The sequence below is a fragment of the Falco punctatus genome (genome assembly GCF_963210335.1).
Source record: "Falco punctatus genome assembly, chromosome: 1".
Classification (NCBI taxonomy): Eukaryota; Metazoa; Chordata; class Aves; order Falconiformes; family Falconidae; genus Falco; species Falco punctatus.
Window position 1 is genome coordinate 119,954,941 of NC_137580.1, and position 17,527 is coordinate 119,972,467.

Below are 17,527 nucleotides of genomic sequence, written 5' to 3' on the forward strand. Positions count from 1 at the left end.
GGTCGCGGGCGTCACGTGCGCGTTGGCGGGGCGGAGGCGGGAACGGGCAGGGCGGGGCGATGACGCCATTCGGAGCGGGGAGGTTGATGGGCCTCTGCGCATGCGCGGAAGAGCGACGCGGCAGGTAGACGTTTGCTCCCGCCCGGGGCTCCCCTCACTCCCTGGCCCGGCCTCCCCTCGGGCCTGGGGCTCCCCGCAGGTCGCAGGGCTCCCTTCGGGCCTGGATCTCCCCTCAGGTCCCAGAGCTCCCCGCAGATCCCAGGGCTCCCCTCAGGCCTCCGGGCTCCCCTCAGGCCTGGATCTCCCCTCGGGCCCCGGGGCTCCCCTCAAGCCCCGGTTCTCCTCTCAGCTTCAGCTCTCCTCTCAGCCTCAAGGCCCGCACTGTGTCGGAGCAGGGCACCTCCACCACCACATGGGTCATGAAGTGTTCAGTGGCCCCTGTTAGGGCACTCCCCGGGCCACTGCTGGGCCTCTGCACGGACACAGGCCTGCCCGGGGTGGGGGGAGCAGGAGGTGCAGGATGGGAAGGTTTCTGGGGGGGGATTGGTATGATCTGGGGTCTGTCTGCACAGTGGGAGCAGCCACCACTGGCTCCCAAAGGGCTCCAGGGAGTTCTGTCCCATCCCTCAGCCTCACTGGAGGCACGGCGTGTGGTGCTGGGTCTCTCAGCGCAGAGGCCATGAAGATTAACCAGAACACTGTGCTGCAAGGAAAGAGGGTGACCCTGGTGCCATACACTTCTGCACATGTGCCCCGGTATGTGGCTCGTGTCCTCTGGATACTCTTGCACGGTCTGATTTCACTTTCTTTAAAGGGAGTGTGGTGTTCAGAAAGGGTGTTGGCTTGACAGCAGCAGGGCCCTCTTCTCCCAGGGAACCACACAGCAGAAAGAGCACTCTTAGAAAGGCAATCAGTTCTGTCCTCCATGCCCAGCAGCAGACATCCCTGGCAGGTCTGTGCCTTTTGCCAGGCCTGCTGACAAAGAGAATTTCATCTGTGCCACTGTGTACCCATGGAAAGGGAAATACCTGGCTGTGAGTGAACCACCAACACTTTCGTTTATTGATGTCTTTCCCTAATAACAGTGGAAGAGCAAAAATTCGATGTGTAAAGCCAGATGGATGTTTGATAAATTAGAAGCAGGCAGTTTGTAAAGTGCTGGCCTGGGCAGCTGCAGCCTCAGCATAAAGATGCCAGTAGTGGTCTTCTTGTCAGTGTCCAGGTGTTATAGATTTGCTAATAAGTTAAGATTGATTGACTTTATTTGATTGATTATTTGATTTTATAAAATCAATCGTGTAATAGAAATATAGAAGGATAAGAAATATACTTTAATGAAACTTCTATAGTAAAAGCTGCTATAAAAATCCTCTGTACAGCCCCGTACTAAGGCCGGAGGTATTGGTCAGAATCACCTAGTAGGAATGTTTATTACTTAGATAACAGACTTAAGATTTGAGATTATTGTTTATATGTAACCTAGGAGAATGTACTAAAATGTCAAAATGAGAATTAATGTGAACTGGGGAGAGTCGAGTGAAGCAACCCATAGTTGCCAGCCAAGAAACAGTTACTTAAGTGAAAGGTAATTCCGACAGGGGGAGATCGAGACCACCGACTCATATACCACCTACCCAAATCGTACCCCAGACCCATTTCCGGACCTTTCTAACCTTTATTGCACAGAATCGGATATGGGAGGAGAGTATGTTAATGATTTATGGGAAATCTTATGATTATGTATGAATACTAAATGAATATGTATGAATGAGTTCTATATAAGGCGTATGATTTTGAACCATGGTGTGCGTCGATCGTGAGGGGACTCACTCACGCACCCGGCCGTCAATAAAGAAGTGTCTGCTTATCTACATCACATTGGTGTCGATAAGTTCTTCATTCCGAGATTTCGGTAACACAGGAGGTGCTGTATCGTTTGCAGTTGGGATGAAATGCACCGGAACTCAATGCTCAGTACTTTTTAAAATAGCAAGTTTGCATTGGGAACTCTTCAGACAAAGCCACAGCATGGACAAACTTGCTACATTTCCACAGAGAACACTCATTCCTTTTTTAGGTAAGGGAGAAAGGCTTGTGGATACTTTTAAGTTGCCATGAATGCCAGGCTAGTGTTTCTGGAACCGATTTATGACAGCCTGATCCTTAGAGTGCCTGTGGAAATTAGACTGCGATGCTATAGCTCAGGCAGTGATCTGGTTCTGGATCCTTTTGTCAGGTACCATGAGTGGATGCAGTCAGAGGAGCTGCAGCGCCTGACCGCCTCTGAACCACTCAGCCTGGAGCAGGAGTATGAGATGCAGTGCAGCTGGCGGGATGACGCAGACAGTGAGAATCTTAAACATTTTCTAAGGGTGGGTGGGAGTGGTGAGCAGGTCCCTTCTGTCCTGTAAAGACCCCACAGTGGCCTGAGAATGCCTGGTGAGTGGGCTCTACTTGTTGAAGCAGAGGGACCTTCTGTAATAGTAGCTTTGGACTGGCTTTCTATTTATAGCTGATATATGCCTAGGGAAGTAGAGAGTGGCCAGGGCTGTTGGTATCTTTTTTATGCAGTTTTTCAAAGATTACAGTGATTTACTTTCCATAGCATTACGAGCTGAGCTGGTCCTGCACAGTCAACACTCCCCAGGCCTGATTGTCATAAAAAGGTGGAAGGGGGTTGTATTTTTCCTTGAGAAATAAAAAGACTTCATAATTACCTGGTTGAGGTGTGTTGACTGAATTGGTTCCCTGGCTCTCCTACAGGTAATGAATCACTTCCCATAAAAGCCTGGTAGAAATTTAGTGAGCTAGAAGATATTGAGGCTGGCAAAGACCTCTGGAGCATTTGTCTTAGCTGGCATTAAAAGCCTTACTCAAAGCAGCAGTAATGTGGACTAGGTGAATCACTAAGTCTCAGTCTCTTGTGCATAAAACAGTTCTTTGCCCAAACTTGCTGCTGAGTGAGAAGAGGCAAGGAGACCTCAGACATGGGGTGGAAGTTTTCGTGCTCCTTGAATAGGCTGTTCCTAGGCTTGGTGTCTGCGTCACCCTCACAATGTTTAAAAATAATTCTTGGATTTCTATGGATGGGAGCAGGCACACTTGGCATGGGAAGCCCACTTGTTAATTCTTCCTTACTGTTAATGTGCAAACTGTTGTTCCTCTGTCCATTGCATGCCTTTAATTTCATCCTTCAATAATCTGTGAGTAATTATGAGCATGCCCTGAAAATGCTACTATCTTTTTGTTTTCCCCAGAGTGCACCTTCATTGTGCTGGACACGGAGCGGTGGTCTGGACAGGCGTGTGCGGATGAGGACTGCATGGTGGGGGACGTGAATCTCTTCCTCACCAACCCTGAGGATCTGACTTTGGCCGAGATTGAAATTATGATTGCAGGTCAAGTTCTGCTTCATAGCTCGGATCTTTGTCACCATGGCTAAAGCCAGCTGCAAACAGATGTTATGTACAGCAGCTTTTTTTTCTCATTGCTTTACCATAGCTGTTCAGTCCTGATCAGCATCCTTTGCTGGTCCAGGTCACAGTCTTTTCTGAAAAGTGTCTGGCATAGCTAATTTGTCTTGTGTAACTGGATGCTGACTTCTGTGGCTGTCTCTTTCAGAGCCCAGCTACCGAGGCAGAGGGTTTGGCAAGGAGGCAACTCTGATGATGATGTCCTATGGTAAGGGTGGCTCAATGCACAGGAGCAGTCAGGATGTGATCTGGAAGCATATATTCCTAGTGATACAGACAGAGTAGTAAGGGATGCAACCCCAGAAGTTGGAGTCCTGTGCTTTCATAGACGTAGCAGCCGAGCAGCTGATAGGAATGCTTCTCTTTTTGCTTTCTTTTGCAGGAGTGAGAAACCTGGGGATCACCAAATTTGAGGCTAAGATTGGTCAGGAAAATGAAACCAGTATCTGCATGTTCAAAAAGCTTCATTTTAAGGAGGTGTGGTAACAGACTTATCTTACACCCAGAGAACGTGAGCAGCATTTGCCCTGTGACTGGGGCTGAGATGCTTTTCCTCTATGTGATGCAGGTTGCTGTGAACAGCGTTTTCCAAGAGGTGGCACTGAGGCTGGATGTCAGTGACCAGGAGAGACGATGGCTCCTGGAACAGACAAACCACGTGCAGGAGAAGAACTATGTTGAACTGACGCTGCCAGCTGGGGTGCTGGAGAGCTGACAGACACATCCAGACGCAGGCCTGGTTTCCAGTGAGGAGTTGGATGCTGTTGTGAGGTCTGGATGGGGACGATGCCGGTGAGCCAACTCTTCGCTTGACTTTTCATCCGTCTCCTTCGGTTACTTTGTCATTTTGTAAACTCTGCACCTTGTTGCACCAGCCGTACTGCCTGAAATTTGGACCTGCAGAACAGCTGCTAATTCACAGGCTTGACTAGGAATGACTGTAACCTTAACAAGCTGTTCCAGCAGAGCTTAAAATCACCAGCAGTTTCTGGACAAGCAGTGCCTCCAATTTCTGGACCAGCAGCACCCACTGCTTTTAGAACAGGATTCATCAGTTTGACAGAGGCAGCGTCAATACGCTGGTAGCTCGGCTGTTTTCTCTTAAATAAAAAAAAAAAGATCTGAAGTGCCCAAGCACGATCTGGGAGCGGCGGGGCTCGGCTGCTTGGTTTGGCTGCCGAAAGAGTAGTTAGAAGTTGTAAAGGACAGCGGTGATTCTTTGAACCCTATTCTCTGGGGTGTGGCGGGTTGTGGGGGGGTACAGCTGGAAGTGAGCGGCCCAGGTGTGGGTGAGCACAACCAAAGGGCAAGTTAACATGATAAAAATTACTGATATCAGCAAACTGAAACTAGAGCAGAGCCTTGCCACGATCACTGCGTAACAGGGGCTGGCAGCTGCAGGAGGCTGCTGAGACAAAGCCCCCTGAGCTTCAGGGCCATGCTTTGGACCTGGAAACCTCAGACCATCATTGAAGGGATATTGCACTTCATTTTACCAGGCTGCTTTTATGAGAGCAAGGAGGAGGAGAGCACAACTGAAAGGCAACAGTATAGTAATCCCCGTCTTCGGGGAACTCCGGGCTTGCTCTGCTGAGCCTGGAGGCTCTGTTCCCTGCTCTGCAGTAACATGAATGGGGAGAAAAATACCTCTTACTGGGGGCAGATATATTTAGGGCAGGAGCTAGCCAGCCAGCCTCTGCTGTGTTGTGTTGGAGCTCTGTGGCTGAAGAAGAGGCACTGCCTGACTCCCACTGGACAGACTTTTTAATGCAGTTATTTAGCCTGACCTTTCCTGCCCTACACAGCATGCTTTCCACAGCAGGGAAGCTTGCTAAGAGAAGACAGAAGGCAAGGAGGATAACTGATGCTCCTGTGTGTTTTACCACTGTAAATAGCAGCCATAATAGCTAATTCCAGACCAGAAATTAGGCAGTATCAGGTAACAGCTTTCAGATTTTCCCAGGGATGTTTTTATCAGAAATTGGTAGACTATGGAATTTTTAGTGTGGCTGCGCCTGTACTTTTAGGGCCTGGGGTTTTTAGTTTTCCAATTTTAGCTAATTTAAATGCATCATTCCTTGACTAATATTAAAACCAAGTGTGGGAACAGTGTATCATGGTATTTTAAACAACAAGTATTTAATGTGGATTTAGTTGTAGCGAAAGCTTTGTGTGGTACTAAAGTGAAGAGCGGCTCTACTTCCAGCTGGGATTACCGTGACAAGGGCTACTAATCCTCATGCTCTCCGTCACCTGCTGCAGGCAGGAATGGATTCTGTCCCCCAGAACAAGATTTGCAGAACCTGCTGGGTGAACTGCTGGCTCTGTGCTTCTTCTGTAGAGCATTTCATCCCTCTTCCAAAGAGGCAAGGTCAGACTGGTGGGAGAGATGTAGCTGGGGTGGGATTTGCTCCCCTAAAAAGTGACTAAGGTGGGAAAAAATACTTTCAACCTCTGCTGCCAGGGCCAAGGCGGGCACAGCAAAACCACGCTGCCCTCCCCAGCCCTGCCACAGCTCCCCATGCCCGGCTGGTTGCTCCGGAGCCAGTAAGCGCCCCACTTGGCATCCCTGGTCCCCCAGCAACGCTGCTGCAGTCCTCCGCCTCCATGGGCGGCTGGGAAAAGCCTTCGCCCTGGCAACCCAAACAAAGTTGGGTCTGTCCTGGAGCAGCAGCCCTTCCCTGGGCTGGGGGGGCTCCCCAGCAGGGCTCAACCAGGGTTCTCACAGGGAACCAAGTCCCCAGGCTGCTCTGATGAGGCAGAGAGGGGAAAAAATGCTTGCAGGACCCACTGGCTGCTCCCGCTGCTGACCTGCACAGCAGCCCCAGCTTACAGCATGGTCCCAGGCAGGGACACCCTGCTTGCCCCAGCGGGGTGAGGGTGACAAAAGGGGACAGTGGCTCAACTCTGCTCAGCAGTCCTACCACAAAGCACACGACTTTGGAGGATGAGGCAGATTGAAATGGGTTCCCCCAGCTCCCAGGGGGGAGCAAGAGCCTGCACACCCCCCACAGATGTGGTGGTACATTGTCACTTAGTTATCAGTTGAGCTGCAGACCTCTGACCGCTCATCTGCTCAAACAGAGGAGCTTGCCTAGGGGTTTGAAGCAAGAAATAAGACTTTGCAGAAGGGGAGAGAACAAAGGTGCCAGACAGAGGCCAGGGCTGTGGGTCCACAGCTCTCCCTAGCCCCTGCTGAGAGTACAGCCCTGCCTTAGCCCCCAGGAAGCCACTGTCCCCCCAGTGCCACGAGCCTGGCCACAGAGCCACACAGCAGGCACAGCACAACCCCCCCACACTTGCCTGCTGTGGCAGGCAGGCCTAGCTTGGCTATGTATGAGCTGCCCTGTGGGGGCTTAAAAACAGCCCTGGGCAGCAGTCAGGGTGGCAGAGCCCTGGGGGGGCCCCTGGACCCACCACACTATGCCCCCAGCCGCAGCACCAGCCCCACACTGAAACCCCATTCTGCCCTGCTGTTCTCACTCCCCAGGCAGGGCTAAGATCTTCAGAGGGACAAACAACCCTCTCCCCGTGATCCCCCCTGCCTTCCCCCAACCCAGGATGCAACCCTGGGGCTCAGGCTCACCCCACACACCCCCAGAAGGGCTGGGGCAGATTTGGGCTACCCCCAGCAGAACTGCTGCCCTCCCACCCAGCCAGCAGACACAGATTAGAGCCTTGCATCACCCCCCTGCACTCCCGGGGGGATTAGAGCCCTTTAATCACCCTAAGGCATTAACCCATACTGGGACCAGCCGGTCCCTCCCTGATCCCCCCCAGCCTGGCCCCGATCCCCCCAGCAAGAGCCGAGGGGCAACCCAAGCAGCCCCAGTGTCCCCTGTCACTGGGAGCTTTACCTGGCTCTCCCCTCGGCCCCCATGGCACAGCAAGCCCCCCGACGAGCCCCCGCATGCCCGCGGGCTGGGGAAGGATTTAAGCCTTAAACCAGACACATGAAATCAGGAAGGTTTATTCCAGTAAACAGAATTTCTCTTGAGCTTGACAGTACAACACCACCTGATCGCAACACATGGAAACAAAACATCCACAGGAAGAATTTCCACAAAATACATTAAAAAAAATAAACAGTGTGATTGGAAAACTCTTATATTTTGGAAAAAAAGTCTATTGAGAAGCCTTTAAATTAAACAGTATCAGATTCAAACCCTGATCGGCTCTGTCTCCAGGAGTGAGCGGGAGCAAAGGAGATGATTATTGCTGCTGCACTGGCTCCAGACACCCTCTCCTCTCCCAAAATAGCCCCGGGGGCAGGGGGCTGGGGGCTCCCCACCGTGCTGGGCACCCTGAGGACAGGGTCATCATGGACGGAGCTTGCCAGGCAGGGGCAAATACCCCCGAGGGGAATCGCTGTGGTCAGTGGCCAGGCAGGTGGGGTTTGCTAAGTCACTAGAATCCTCAGGTTTTGCAGTTAAAGGGCAAGGGGGGTGGGGGTGGGGGGTGCAGCTTAAATGGAGATGGGGTTTGGGGTGGGGGAAGGACCAGGGAACAGCAGGGATCAAAAAGTGTTGAGCATTGGGCCACCCCAAATCCTTGATCCCCCCCCTTGTGCAGGGCTTCATGGCAGGGCTGGAGGAGCACCCCAGGGGTGGGCTCAGAGGAGGGGGCACCCCCCGGCCCTCTTTAGCCTAAAACCACTGCACCCAGGACCCCGCTGCAGGGATGCTCGCTGGCCACTGAGCCCCATCGCTTAGGTCAGGGTGGTGGGGAGCAGCTCTGCATCCCTGCCAGGAGCCTATGGCAGGGAGGAGGGGGGTGCAGGGGGGGGCGGGGTATGAGGCTGGGGGGCCAGCAGACCCTCACCCTGCCTTGGGATCTTCACAGGTTGCTGAACAGTTCGTTTTTCTTGCTCCAGTCCATCTGGGGTGCCCGCTTACTGGTGCGCTTCTGGTGCGCTCGCTCCTTGGCCACTGCCAGCGGGATGTCAAGGTCCAGGAGGGAGCCAGATGCTGAATGGCGCTTGTCACCCTCCTGAGTGTCAGGCTGGAGGGCAAGAGGCTGTGTCAGCCCCACTGTGCCCCCCAGGACAGCCCCACGGTGGGGGCTCAGCCCAGACCCTGCTTCCCAGCCACTGCTTCCCCCCCCACCCTGCACCCCCAGCCCTACCTCGCTGTGGGTCTCGCCGGAGTCAGGGGACACGGCCAGCAGCCCGGGGCTGGATGGGCTCTCAGACACCGAATTGGACCGCAGCTCTCCGCTGTTCTCCTGCCGGGGAGCAGGGACTCAGTGTGAGCAGGGGGCTCCAGCCCTGGGGTTTGGGAACAGCCCCCGGAGTTGCAAGTCCCACCTGGGGGGCTGTGAAATCTGTCCTCCCAACACATAATCCTCCGCGAACTCCAGGCTCAGAAATACCTCCAGGGCTGCCCATCCGAGGCAGGGAAGGATTAAACCCCAGCCTGACTGCCCCAGCTTTAGCAGGAGGAGGAGGGCGGCTGCAGGGCTAGATGCCACTTCCCTGCAGCAGCACAAGGGCTGCCGGCCCTGCAGCATCATGAGGATGGAGGAGGAAGAGGAGGAAGGCAGGCACTGCAGCCACCTCCATGACATCCAGCACTCCAAGCAATCCCCTTCCTGGGGGTTGGACCAGCTCCTAGTCCCCTTCCCAGTAGCACCTGCTCTTGTGTGGCACCCTCGGAGCATTGCAGTCCCTGGTGGCACTACCCACCCGTGGGCAGGGGGGACACCTGAACAGGGAGGATCCCTGGCTGGAGACTGGCATAGATGGAATTAAAAGCAAGATGAGGCTCTCTTACCTTCCCTATATCACCATTGGCAACTGGTTCTGGCAAGGGACCTGCAGGGCGAGGACACAGGCACTGGGTGAGGATGCATTTCCTCGGTCCCCTCACCATCGGCACAGCAGAGCCCAGTGCTCACCCGACACTACCCAGGGTCCAGCCGGCTCCCAGATTTTTTAACCGGCCCCTCACCACCAACCCCACAGCATGGGGAGATGCTGCCAGGCACCAGGCACATCCCCACGATGACAGCCATGATGTGGAGCCCAGTGAGACCCACCTCGTCCCCCACTGGGAGAGCAGGGAGGGGGGCCACAGCTGAGCCAAAATTGTGGAGGAGAGTGAAGGGTGGCTGCTGCCTGTTCACTCCCCAAGCCATAAACCCTGCCAAAGTGCAACCAGGGCCATAAACCCGCCCTCATGCAGAGCCCACGCCAGCCCCACCACCCGGGCACAGGGCTCACAGCCAGGCAGAGAGATGCCAAAGCCGGGTGACCTTGCTTGGCCCCAGGGTGATGAGACCTCCACCTCCCAGAGCCTGAGGACTCCCCCAGCACCCCCAGGTTTAGTGACAAAGTGACACAGAGCCAGCAGAGGTGGCACAACCCTCAGCCCACCTGTCAGGTGCTCCTCTGATGGCACCACCTTGCACTTCTTGAAGAACTCATCTGTGAGGACATCCACCACCAGCAGCCTGGTCTCGTCACCACTCGCCTTGATGGCTGCCACCACATCAGCGTGCTGCTTGCCCTCCATGCACACCCCGTTCACCTGTGGGCATGGCACCATGTCACTGCGGGGGCCAGGGGACATCTGCCCCTTGGGAGCTCTGCCAAAGGGGTGGGTACCAGCCTTGGTACCAGTCACAACCCCAGCACGGCCACCCTGCAGGTATCTGCAGCCTTGCAGGGATTAGCGGTGAAGCCAGGAAAACCTCATTAAAAGCAGATTTTCCTCTCAGTGATTAGCACAGGATCGTACAGGCAAAGCTGGCAGGAAGCACCCAGCAGGGCAGGGACCCCAGGCTGGCACAGGAGATGGGCAGCATGGGCAAGCCACGAAGCCCTGGCACCATGCCACAGTCCCCACAGACCCCAAAGCTTTGCCCCAAATGTGGCAGCAGCCCCACACCCTGGTGAGCAGCATGGCTGGGGCTCAGCCATTCTTTGTGCTCACGGGTCATCATCCTGCCTGGCACAAACCCTGTCCCTGTCCCCACCCTGGTCATGGCTGGCAGCAGGACTTGGGCCATGGTGCACCTTGTCCTCAGCCTGCCCCACCCCAGAGACAGCTCAGGGACACTCCTGCTCCTGGCAGGGGACAGTGCTACCACCACTCAACCCACAGCCAGCTAATTAGTGCTCAGCCCCAGCCCCTCCGTGGTGCTGTGTCCCTGGGTGAGGACCAGCAAGTATGAGTCACCAGTGGTGCCAGGGACACCATACACCTTCCCAGCAAAGGGCAGCTCCCTCCTGGGCACCGGCATGCAAGGGAGCACCGGGATTTTTGGGGAGACTCCCCCCCCGCCCAAGCATACCTCAATGATGCGGTCCTGGGGGGACAGCCCTGCTGCCTCAGCTGGCGACTCAGGGTCCACAGCACGCACGTACTGCCCCAGGCGGCTCTTGTCACTGTGCAGGTTGAAGCCGTAGCCATTGGGACCCTTCTTCATGTGGCACAGCCGAGGCCGCAGCTCCTCCTGTAATGGGGACAGCCTGTGGGAGAGCTGCTCCTGGACTCCCTCCCCAAATACCCAGGGGCAGCACCAGGACCACCAGGAATCCATTCAGGTAGCAGGGGCACCATGCTCAGGTGGCCACCTGCACCCAGACACCTCAAGCTGGGATACAGGGTGTCAGAACACCCTACGAACCCAGGCTGTACTTAACTAATTAGGTGCAGGGCACACTAATTGCAACAAACCGTTCAAGAAACTTGTTATGTGTGTCCCCAGACCACGCTCTTCCTTTTGGCATCAGGGCTGCAACTGCCACATGAAGGTGGAAGAGGAAACGGAGCCCAGGCTGCTGGGAAGCACCCCCACCCCACCTGTACAGGTCCCCTCCATCACCCCCTCCACAGCAAACCCAACTGTGAGACCAGCGGGACCCCCCACCCCAAAGCAACCTGCAGCCATTGCCAGCAGCGAAGGGGCACACAGGGCTTGGGCAGGGAGCCAGGATGCAGACGGAGCAGCCCCAATGCAGAGAAGCCCCAATGTCCCAGCACAACCCTCCATGATTGCAAAAGAGAAACCAGTTCGACCAGGGCAGCACGACATGGGATGTTCATCTCTCCAGGAGGCAACACCCAGCTCATCTGTACCCGGTTTCACCCTGACCCACGGATCTGCCAGCACCCGGAGCCAGGAAACGACAGCAGCCACAGCCCCACGCCCGTGGCCCCCAGGAGCCCTTTAAGAGCACAGCTGCCCACACTGCAAGCAGCAGGGAGAAGCAGGAGCATCCCCAGGAGCATGGCAAATAGGAGCTCCCTTCGCTTGCCCAGTGGGGAGTGGGATGCCCAAGAAGCATCCCAGGAACCAGGTGACAAGAGCCAGCCACCTGCACACAGCACAGAACTACTATGACCCCAGCACCCAACCACCACTTTACATATTTATATATAAAATGGTTTGATTCTGCCTTGATCACCAGCTCTGGGCTTTGGTAGGGCTCTCTCAGCAGCCAAGCCACATTCCAACTCCTGAAATATCCCTCACCAGGAGGTGTAGTATTTATTCTTCCTTCCAAGACTGTTTTTTCTCCCTTGGTACCCATAGTGCCACCAGGGGCACACAATGCAGGAATTTCCCCTACCATGCCTCCACCTTCCTGCTCTTTACGTCCTGTACAGCGCAATCACTTCTTGCTATGGAATCCTCTTTGACCCCTGCCAGGAAAGCCTGGTCCTCAGGGTGCTGGCACCCCTCATCCACCAACACCGCAGTGGCACAGGTCCCACATGGGCCAAGGTGACGCATTTGCAATCGCCAAGCCAAACGCTGTGATGAAATCCCATCCTCCTGCACAAATGCCTTCCTGCAGAGTCAAGGCCGGCTGCCGCCCAGCACCACTCACCAGCACCCCAGGTGCAGGTAAGCACCCAGCCGGGAAGCGAAGGCCAGCCCAGGATGGCACAGCATGAGCAATGCCTGGTGCAACAGTCCGGCTGCACCCCAAGCCAGTGGTGTCTCCCCGGCACACCCACAGGTTCCCTGCCTGGGTGGAAGATTGCAACACCTTGACTTCACCCCAGCCACCCTTTGGTCCCCCATGCCAGGGGCTAAGCTGTGGGCTCTGCCCCAGTCCCAGGTGGCAGCAGGTTCACAGGGTGCCCAGGCTGCTGCGATTGCACCCTCCACCCTGGCAGCAATCCCTAGTGACGCTGCGGACAGGGAAGACCTGCACCAAGGCCAAGGAAGGGGAGCTGCTGGAGCCTGGAGGAAGGCAGCATCTCCCCAGGTGCCTGCCCCAGCCTGGCCCTGGGAAGGGGATTCAGGGTCTGTGAGCACCCACACTCCCAGCACCCATGGCAGCACCACGGGGCTGCTCCATGCCAGCAGCCTGGGACAAAGCCAGAGAGAGCAAGTGGCACTGGCAGTGCTCCCGGGTGAGGAGGAGGAGGGAGGACTTCACTCCCACCCGCACCAGCAGCCCTGGCACCCAGGCTCCATAAAGACGGGGGGGGGGGGGGGGGGGGCGGGGGCCGGGTAGGACACACAACAGCCCTGTAGATGCCCCAGGGCAGGGGGGACAGGTCACAGCAACAGGGAAGCACCAAGGCAAAGGCAGGAGCACCCGGTGCCAGAGCAGTCCAGCCAAGCCAAGCCCCTCCCACATGCTCCCCCAGTGGCCGGTAGCCCCCCCAGCCCAGCATGCCAGTCTGCCTTTGCCCTCCCCCACCCCATGCCAGCAGAAACCCTATGGGTAGCCACCATTCTGCTACCCAGAAGCAAAATATAAATGCATCCGACCCTCATCCTGCCAGTCCACAGGGGGAGTACCCTGCACCCCTCCAGCCCAAGGTCCCCCTGGTCAGAAGGGACCCGAGGTGAGAGGGTTTGGGGTCAACACCCAGGATGCAGAGAAGCCCCACAGCTGTGGGGACAGGAGCTGGAACACAGGAAAACGGAACTGCCCCTGATTTCTATAAGCTTTTGCATCCTCTCCTCCAGTGCCAGTGGCCCTCCTGCTGTGCTGGGGCACAGATTAGCCAGCAGAGCCTTGTTCCAGGCAATTACAACCTCCGGTGGGGGAAGCTGGACACAGCCCCCAGCATGGGCACGCTGTGTCACCCCCCTCCTCTGCTTCCAGGGTGGCAGAGGGACATCTCCTTCCCCCCCGGAGATGCCCACTTGGGATGGGATGCTTGGCAGCATTGCATCCCCCTGATCCTGCCCTGGAACAGGACTTGGGACACCTCCAGACCCTTCTCCTTCCAGAAGTGGGCGAAACCATCCCTTCCCAGCACCTTCAGCCACCTGGCAGGACTAGTGGCCCCAGGGTCATGGGGACATATGCCAGGACCCACTCCCTGGCTCCCAGCTCCCCAGCAGCAAATTCAGGACAGTTTTGGAAGCCCCAAGTCCCAGGAAACTCCCCACAGCCCTGCAAGCAGCAACAAGCCCTCGGTAGCAGCATTCCTGGTTACTCAAAGAGAAACACAACGGCTCCCAGAACGCCTGGGCCAGCAAATTCACACGGATCCTGAAATCTGGCGCACGCATTTGGGCTTCATACAAAGGGGATGCAAAGCAGCCTCCTTGCAGCATCCCCGTCACGTCCCGTTTGACTGGAGCTGCTTTTCATGCAGCTGCCTTGAGAGGAAATTTAATTCACTTCCCAATTAAACACCAGCTACCCCCAGTGCAATGCTCCCAAACGCAGGGGTATATGCCCCCTGTTACGCCCCCAAACCCAGCTTTGGAAGGCTTACGTGGATTTTACAAGAAGGAATGAGCATTGCTGGCAGGGAGGGCTCTAATTTAGCACTAAATTTTCTAGAGGGAAGCCTGGGACTGTCAGCAAAAGCCTTACCCTGGTAAAAGCAGCCCCAGCCCACGCCAGGGTGCTGGGCTGGCAGCTGCCGGTGCTGCTCCGCTAACACCGTGTGGTTTGCATGAAGCTTTCTGAAGACACTCCTGAGCAGCTGAAGCCTCCGGAAACACAGGCGGGGGAGGACAAACTGTCACAGCTCCGCACTGAGCGCTGGGGACAGTCCCTGCAGCACAGGGCCCCCAGAAGCAGGGCTGGCCTTGGGGGTGTCAAACCATTGCCTTGCTGGCTCAGCACAGCAGAAGAAGGGTGAATGGATCAGCTCCCCACATGCCCTCAGGGGGAGCCAACACTTCTACCCCAGCATCAGGGGGGATCTGCAAGCCCAGGGTTTTATAGGAATGAGAAGGGAGCCCATGAAGACCCCTCCAAAAACTTCTCAGCCCATGCCCAGCACTGGGGGCCATGGGGGTGCCCAAGCCCCCTGGCACAGGGAGGGTCCTGACTGCACAGAACCCAGCAAGGTTTGGAGAGATCCTGCCTGACCGTGGGAGATGTTAAAGCCTAGCTTGGCCCCGGGCAGGGTGTGGGTGCTGTGCACCAAGCGTCTCCAGGCTCGTTAAGCAAATAAATACAAGTCCAGCCCAATAAAGCAAACAGGACTCTGACACATGCAAACCTCCCGCTCCCCACCACAGCGATCCCTGGGGAATCCCACCAACCCCGGGGCTGGGATGGGCTGCTGGGGGGATGGGGCAGCAGGCACCGGCTGCCCGCCAGCAGACAGAGAACAGGCACACCAGTGTGTTCCTGGCTCACCAGAGAGAAATCCCTTTCTGCCTGCTCTGGTTTGGCATCCCGCCCAGCATCTTCCCACCCTGCTTGGTGGGGTGTCTCCAAACCCGCTTGTCTTTGCTCTCCCACCCTGAGCACTGGGCCCTGCTCCTAGCCACAAGATTTCCTGCTACCTGTTGACAAACCGTCCAGGGCTGTGTGGCAACGTCACCCCATGTCACCCGCATCACCCACATCCTGCTCCCGTGCAGAGAGAAACCGCCTGTGGTAACTGCACCGGCTGCGCCCTGAGCCTGTCCCCCCAGAGCCATGGGGCAGCTCCAGCCAGGGCTGGCCCCCCACAAAAGCATCTCCAGCTTCACAAGCCCTTTGCACAGCCCCTGTGAGCAAGCAACCACCCCACAGCATCTTGGGGCTCCATCGCCCCCAAGGACTGCGCACCCTCAGCCCCCCCAAGCCTGGCAGGGGACTTGCCCGAGCTTCATTAACTACATCCCTTTATTTTTTCCCAGCCCACAGAGAGATCTGGGAGTGGAAAGCACAGCACAGACTGTCTCACTGACCCAGGGGAACACTGGCACTGTGACATACAGAGAGCATGCTTCCCCGGTGTGGGCCAGCACCGCAGACTGGCATGGGGCCAGACCTGAGGGACCACAGATGCCATGGGGGACAGCGAGCCAACAACAGGGGCAGAACCTGGTTATTCCCACCTGAACAAGCCCATCTTCAAGGTGCCAGGCAGGGAGGACACCAGCACCCTGCAGCGGATCAGCCTCACCAGGGGCAATGGGCAGCCAGCATGAGGCTGAAATCCAACAGGAGACACAGCAAAAAAGCACCAGATCCTCAGCAAAGCCCTGCATGCCAATGGCACAGCAAGGCACCAAGGCCTGCCCGGGGCTCAGCATCAGTGCTGGAAGGGCCCATGGCACCAACCCCTCACAGCTGGCCTTTGGGAGCAGGTCCTGAGAGGGACCCCCACCTCAGGGACACCAGAAGCCTGCTTCCCGGGAAGATCATCCACATTTCTGTTGTAGCAACAAACACGTCTTTGCTAGATAAATAAAACCCAGTATTATCTTCAGCAGCCCAGAGCGTCTCTTAGGAACCGCTCCGGACAGGAAAGGTCAGCTATTTCTCAATTCCTCACCTTTTTACATCACTTTGTTTCAACTGCCAACTCCCACGCCTTCCTGCATTAGTGTGTGTCTGTACTCAGGGGACCGACCGGATCAGTCCCCCCCTGCCCAGGAAGGGATCCACCATCACCGCTCCACAGCAGAGACCAGACACACTCAGGACACGAGTGACCACCACCAACACCTGCAGTGACAAAACCTACCCTCTGCCACAGCTTTTATTGTTGTATTCTGAAGCGGGTTGATGACAGCTCAGCCCCGGGCATCTCCCACACTCCCTGGTGCTTTTCTCACCGCGTTTTACCAGCCCTGCAGTACAGGGACGGGCCGAAGGGCTCCGGGACACCGGGCTGCTCCGTTAGGGGCCCCGGCAGACCAGTGCCTGCCAGCCGCCGCTCCTCGCCCGAGGCGGCTGGGATAGGAAAGTATTAGAGAAGGAAGAAATATTGAAAAATTAAAATAAAAAAGGAAAAGCAGCAAGGCGCGGCGGCGCCCGGTGCTCATGGGGAGCCGCTTTGAAAGCGAAGCGAAAAAGAAAGAACCGAGAGCGAAACCACGCCGGGGGAGACTGGGGCAGACGAGGCGGCTCCTGCTCCCGCCCGCTCGGCTGGAAGGCGACAACCGGGGCCTGTCCCGGAAGGCGCTGACCCCCTCCCGCTCCGGACGCCACTCCCCCCCCCCCCCCCTCCAAAACTCGGCTGCCCCCGGCCGCCCTTTTACCCTCTGGCCGCCGCCGCTGGGCTCCCGCGCCACGGGCTCCGCCGGCTCCGGCGCCGCCTGCCCGCCGCCCACGGGGGGCTCGGCACCCGCCCCGCCCCGCTTCTGCAGCTGCTCGTCGGCCACCGGGTCCACGACGAGGAGGCTGACGGCCCCGGCAGCGGCACGGATGCGCTCCACCACCTGCTGATGGCTCTCCCGCTCCACGTTCTCGCCATCCACCTCCAGCAGCCGGTCCCCGGCCCGCAGCCCCGAGCGCTCGGCCGGCGAGCCAGCCTCCACCAGCCGGATGAACTGGCCCGGCTTGCCCTTCTCGCCGTGCAGGTGGAAACCGTAGCCGTCCGGCCCCCGCTCCAGGCGGCACAACCGCGCCGCGGGGCCCGCGCTGCTGCTCATGGCGGGAGGGGCGGGAGCGGCTCCGCCGCCCGTCCCCGCCGCCCGTCCCCGCCGCCCGCGCTGAGCGCCTCTGCGCGGCGGCCCCCGGCGCCGATCTTATACCCAAGGGCGGGGCGCGGCAGGAGCAGCGGCCAATCAGAGACAGGGGCGGGGGGAGACCCGCCAAACAAGGAGCCCGGCGGGGCGGAGCCTGTATTGCTAGCGGGTGTTATTATGCAAATCATCACCCAGGGGGTGGGGCTATGCAAATA

The 17,527-nt window shown here is 57.1% G+C and overlaps 2 protein-coding genes across 6 annotated transcripts; one reads left to right on the forward strand and one right to left on the reverse strand.

Moving 5' to 3' along the window:
• The first annotated feature begins 49 nt into the window (after nucleotides 1-49).
• On the forward strand, nucleotides 50-5,622 carry NAT9 (N-acetyltransferase 9). 4 transcript variants are annotated; one of them, XM_080387441.1, is made up of 7 exons: nucleotides 50-124; nucleotides 631-756; nucleotides 2,237-2,346; nucleotides 3,258-3,398; nucleotides 3,622-3,681; nucleotides 3,856-3,950; nucleotides 4,042-5,622. In XM_080387441.1, exons 1-7 carry the CDS (start codon nucleotides 60-62, stop codon nucleotides 4,186-4,188), a joined length of 744 nt encoding a protein of 247 aa, XP_080243567.1. In that variant the 5' UTR covers nucleotides 50-59; the 3' UTR covers nucleotides 4,189-5,622. The 4 variants fall into 4 exon arrangements, with proteins under 4 accessions (XP_080243567.1, XP_080243569.1, XP_080243568.1 ...); XM_080387442.1 differs by having other exon boundaries at nucleotides 64-124; nucleotides 573-756; XM_080387443.1 differs by lacking the exon at nucleotides 631-756 and having other exon boundaries at nucleotides 56-124.
• Nucleotides 5,623-7,427: 1,805 nt separating this feature from the next.
• NHERF1 (NHERF family PDZ scaffold protein 1) lies at nucleotides 7,428-17,346 on the reverse strand. Of its 2 annotated transcripts, none has more exons than XM_080387369.1 (6): nucleotides 16,884-17,346; nucleotides 10,767-10,928; nucleotides 9,847-10,000; nucleotides 9,245-9,285; nucleotides 8,598-8,699; nucleotides 7,428-8,474 (listed from the first exon to the last, which is right to left on the reverse strand). In XM_080387369.1, the coding sequence occupies exons 1-6, from the start codon at nucleotides 17,274-17,276 to the stop codon at nucleotides 8,310-8,312; spliced, it is 1,017 nt and encodes a 338-aa protein (XP_080243495.1). In that variant the 5' UTR covers nucleotides 17,277-17,346; the 3' UTR covers nucleotides 7,428-8,309. The 2 variants fall into 2 exon arrangements, with proteins under 2 accessions (XP_080243495.1, XP_080243496.1); XM_080387370.1 differs by having other exon boundaries at nucleotides 8,598-8,696; nucleotides 16,884-17,345.
• Nucleotides 17,347-17,527: the final 181 nt, after the last annotated feature.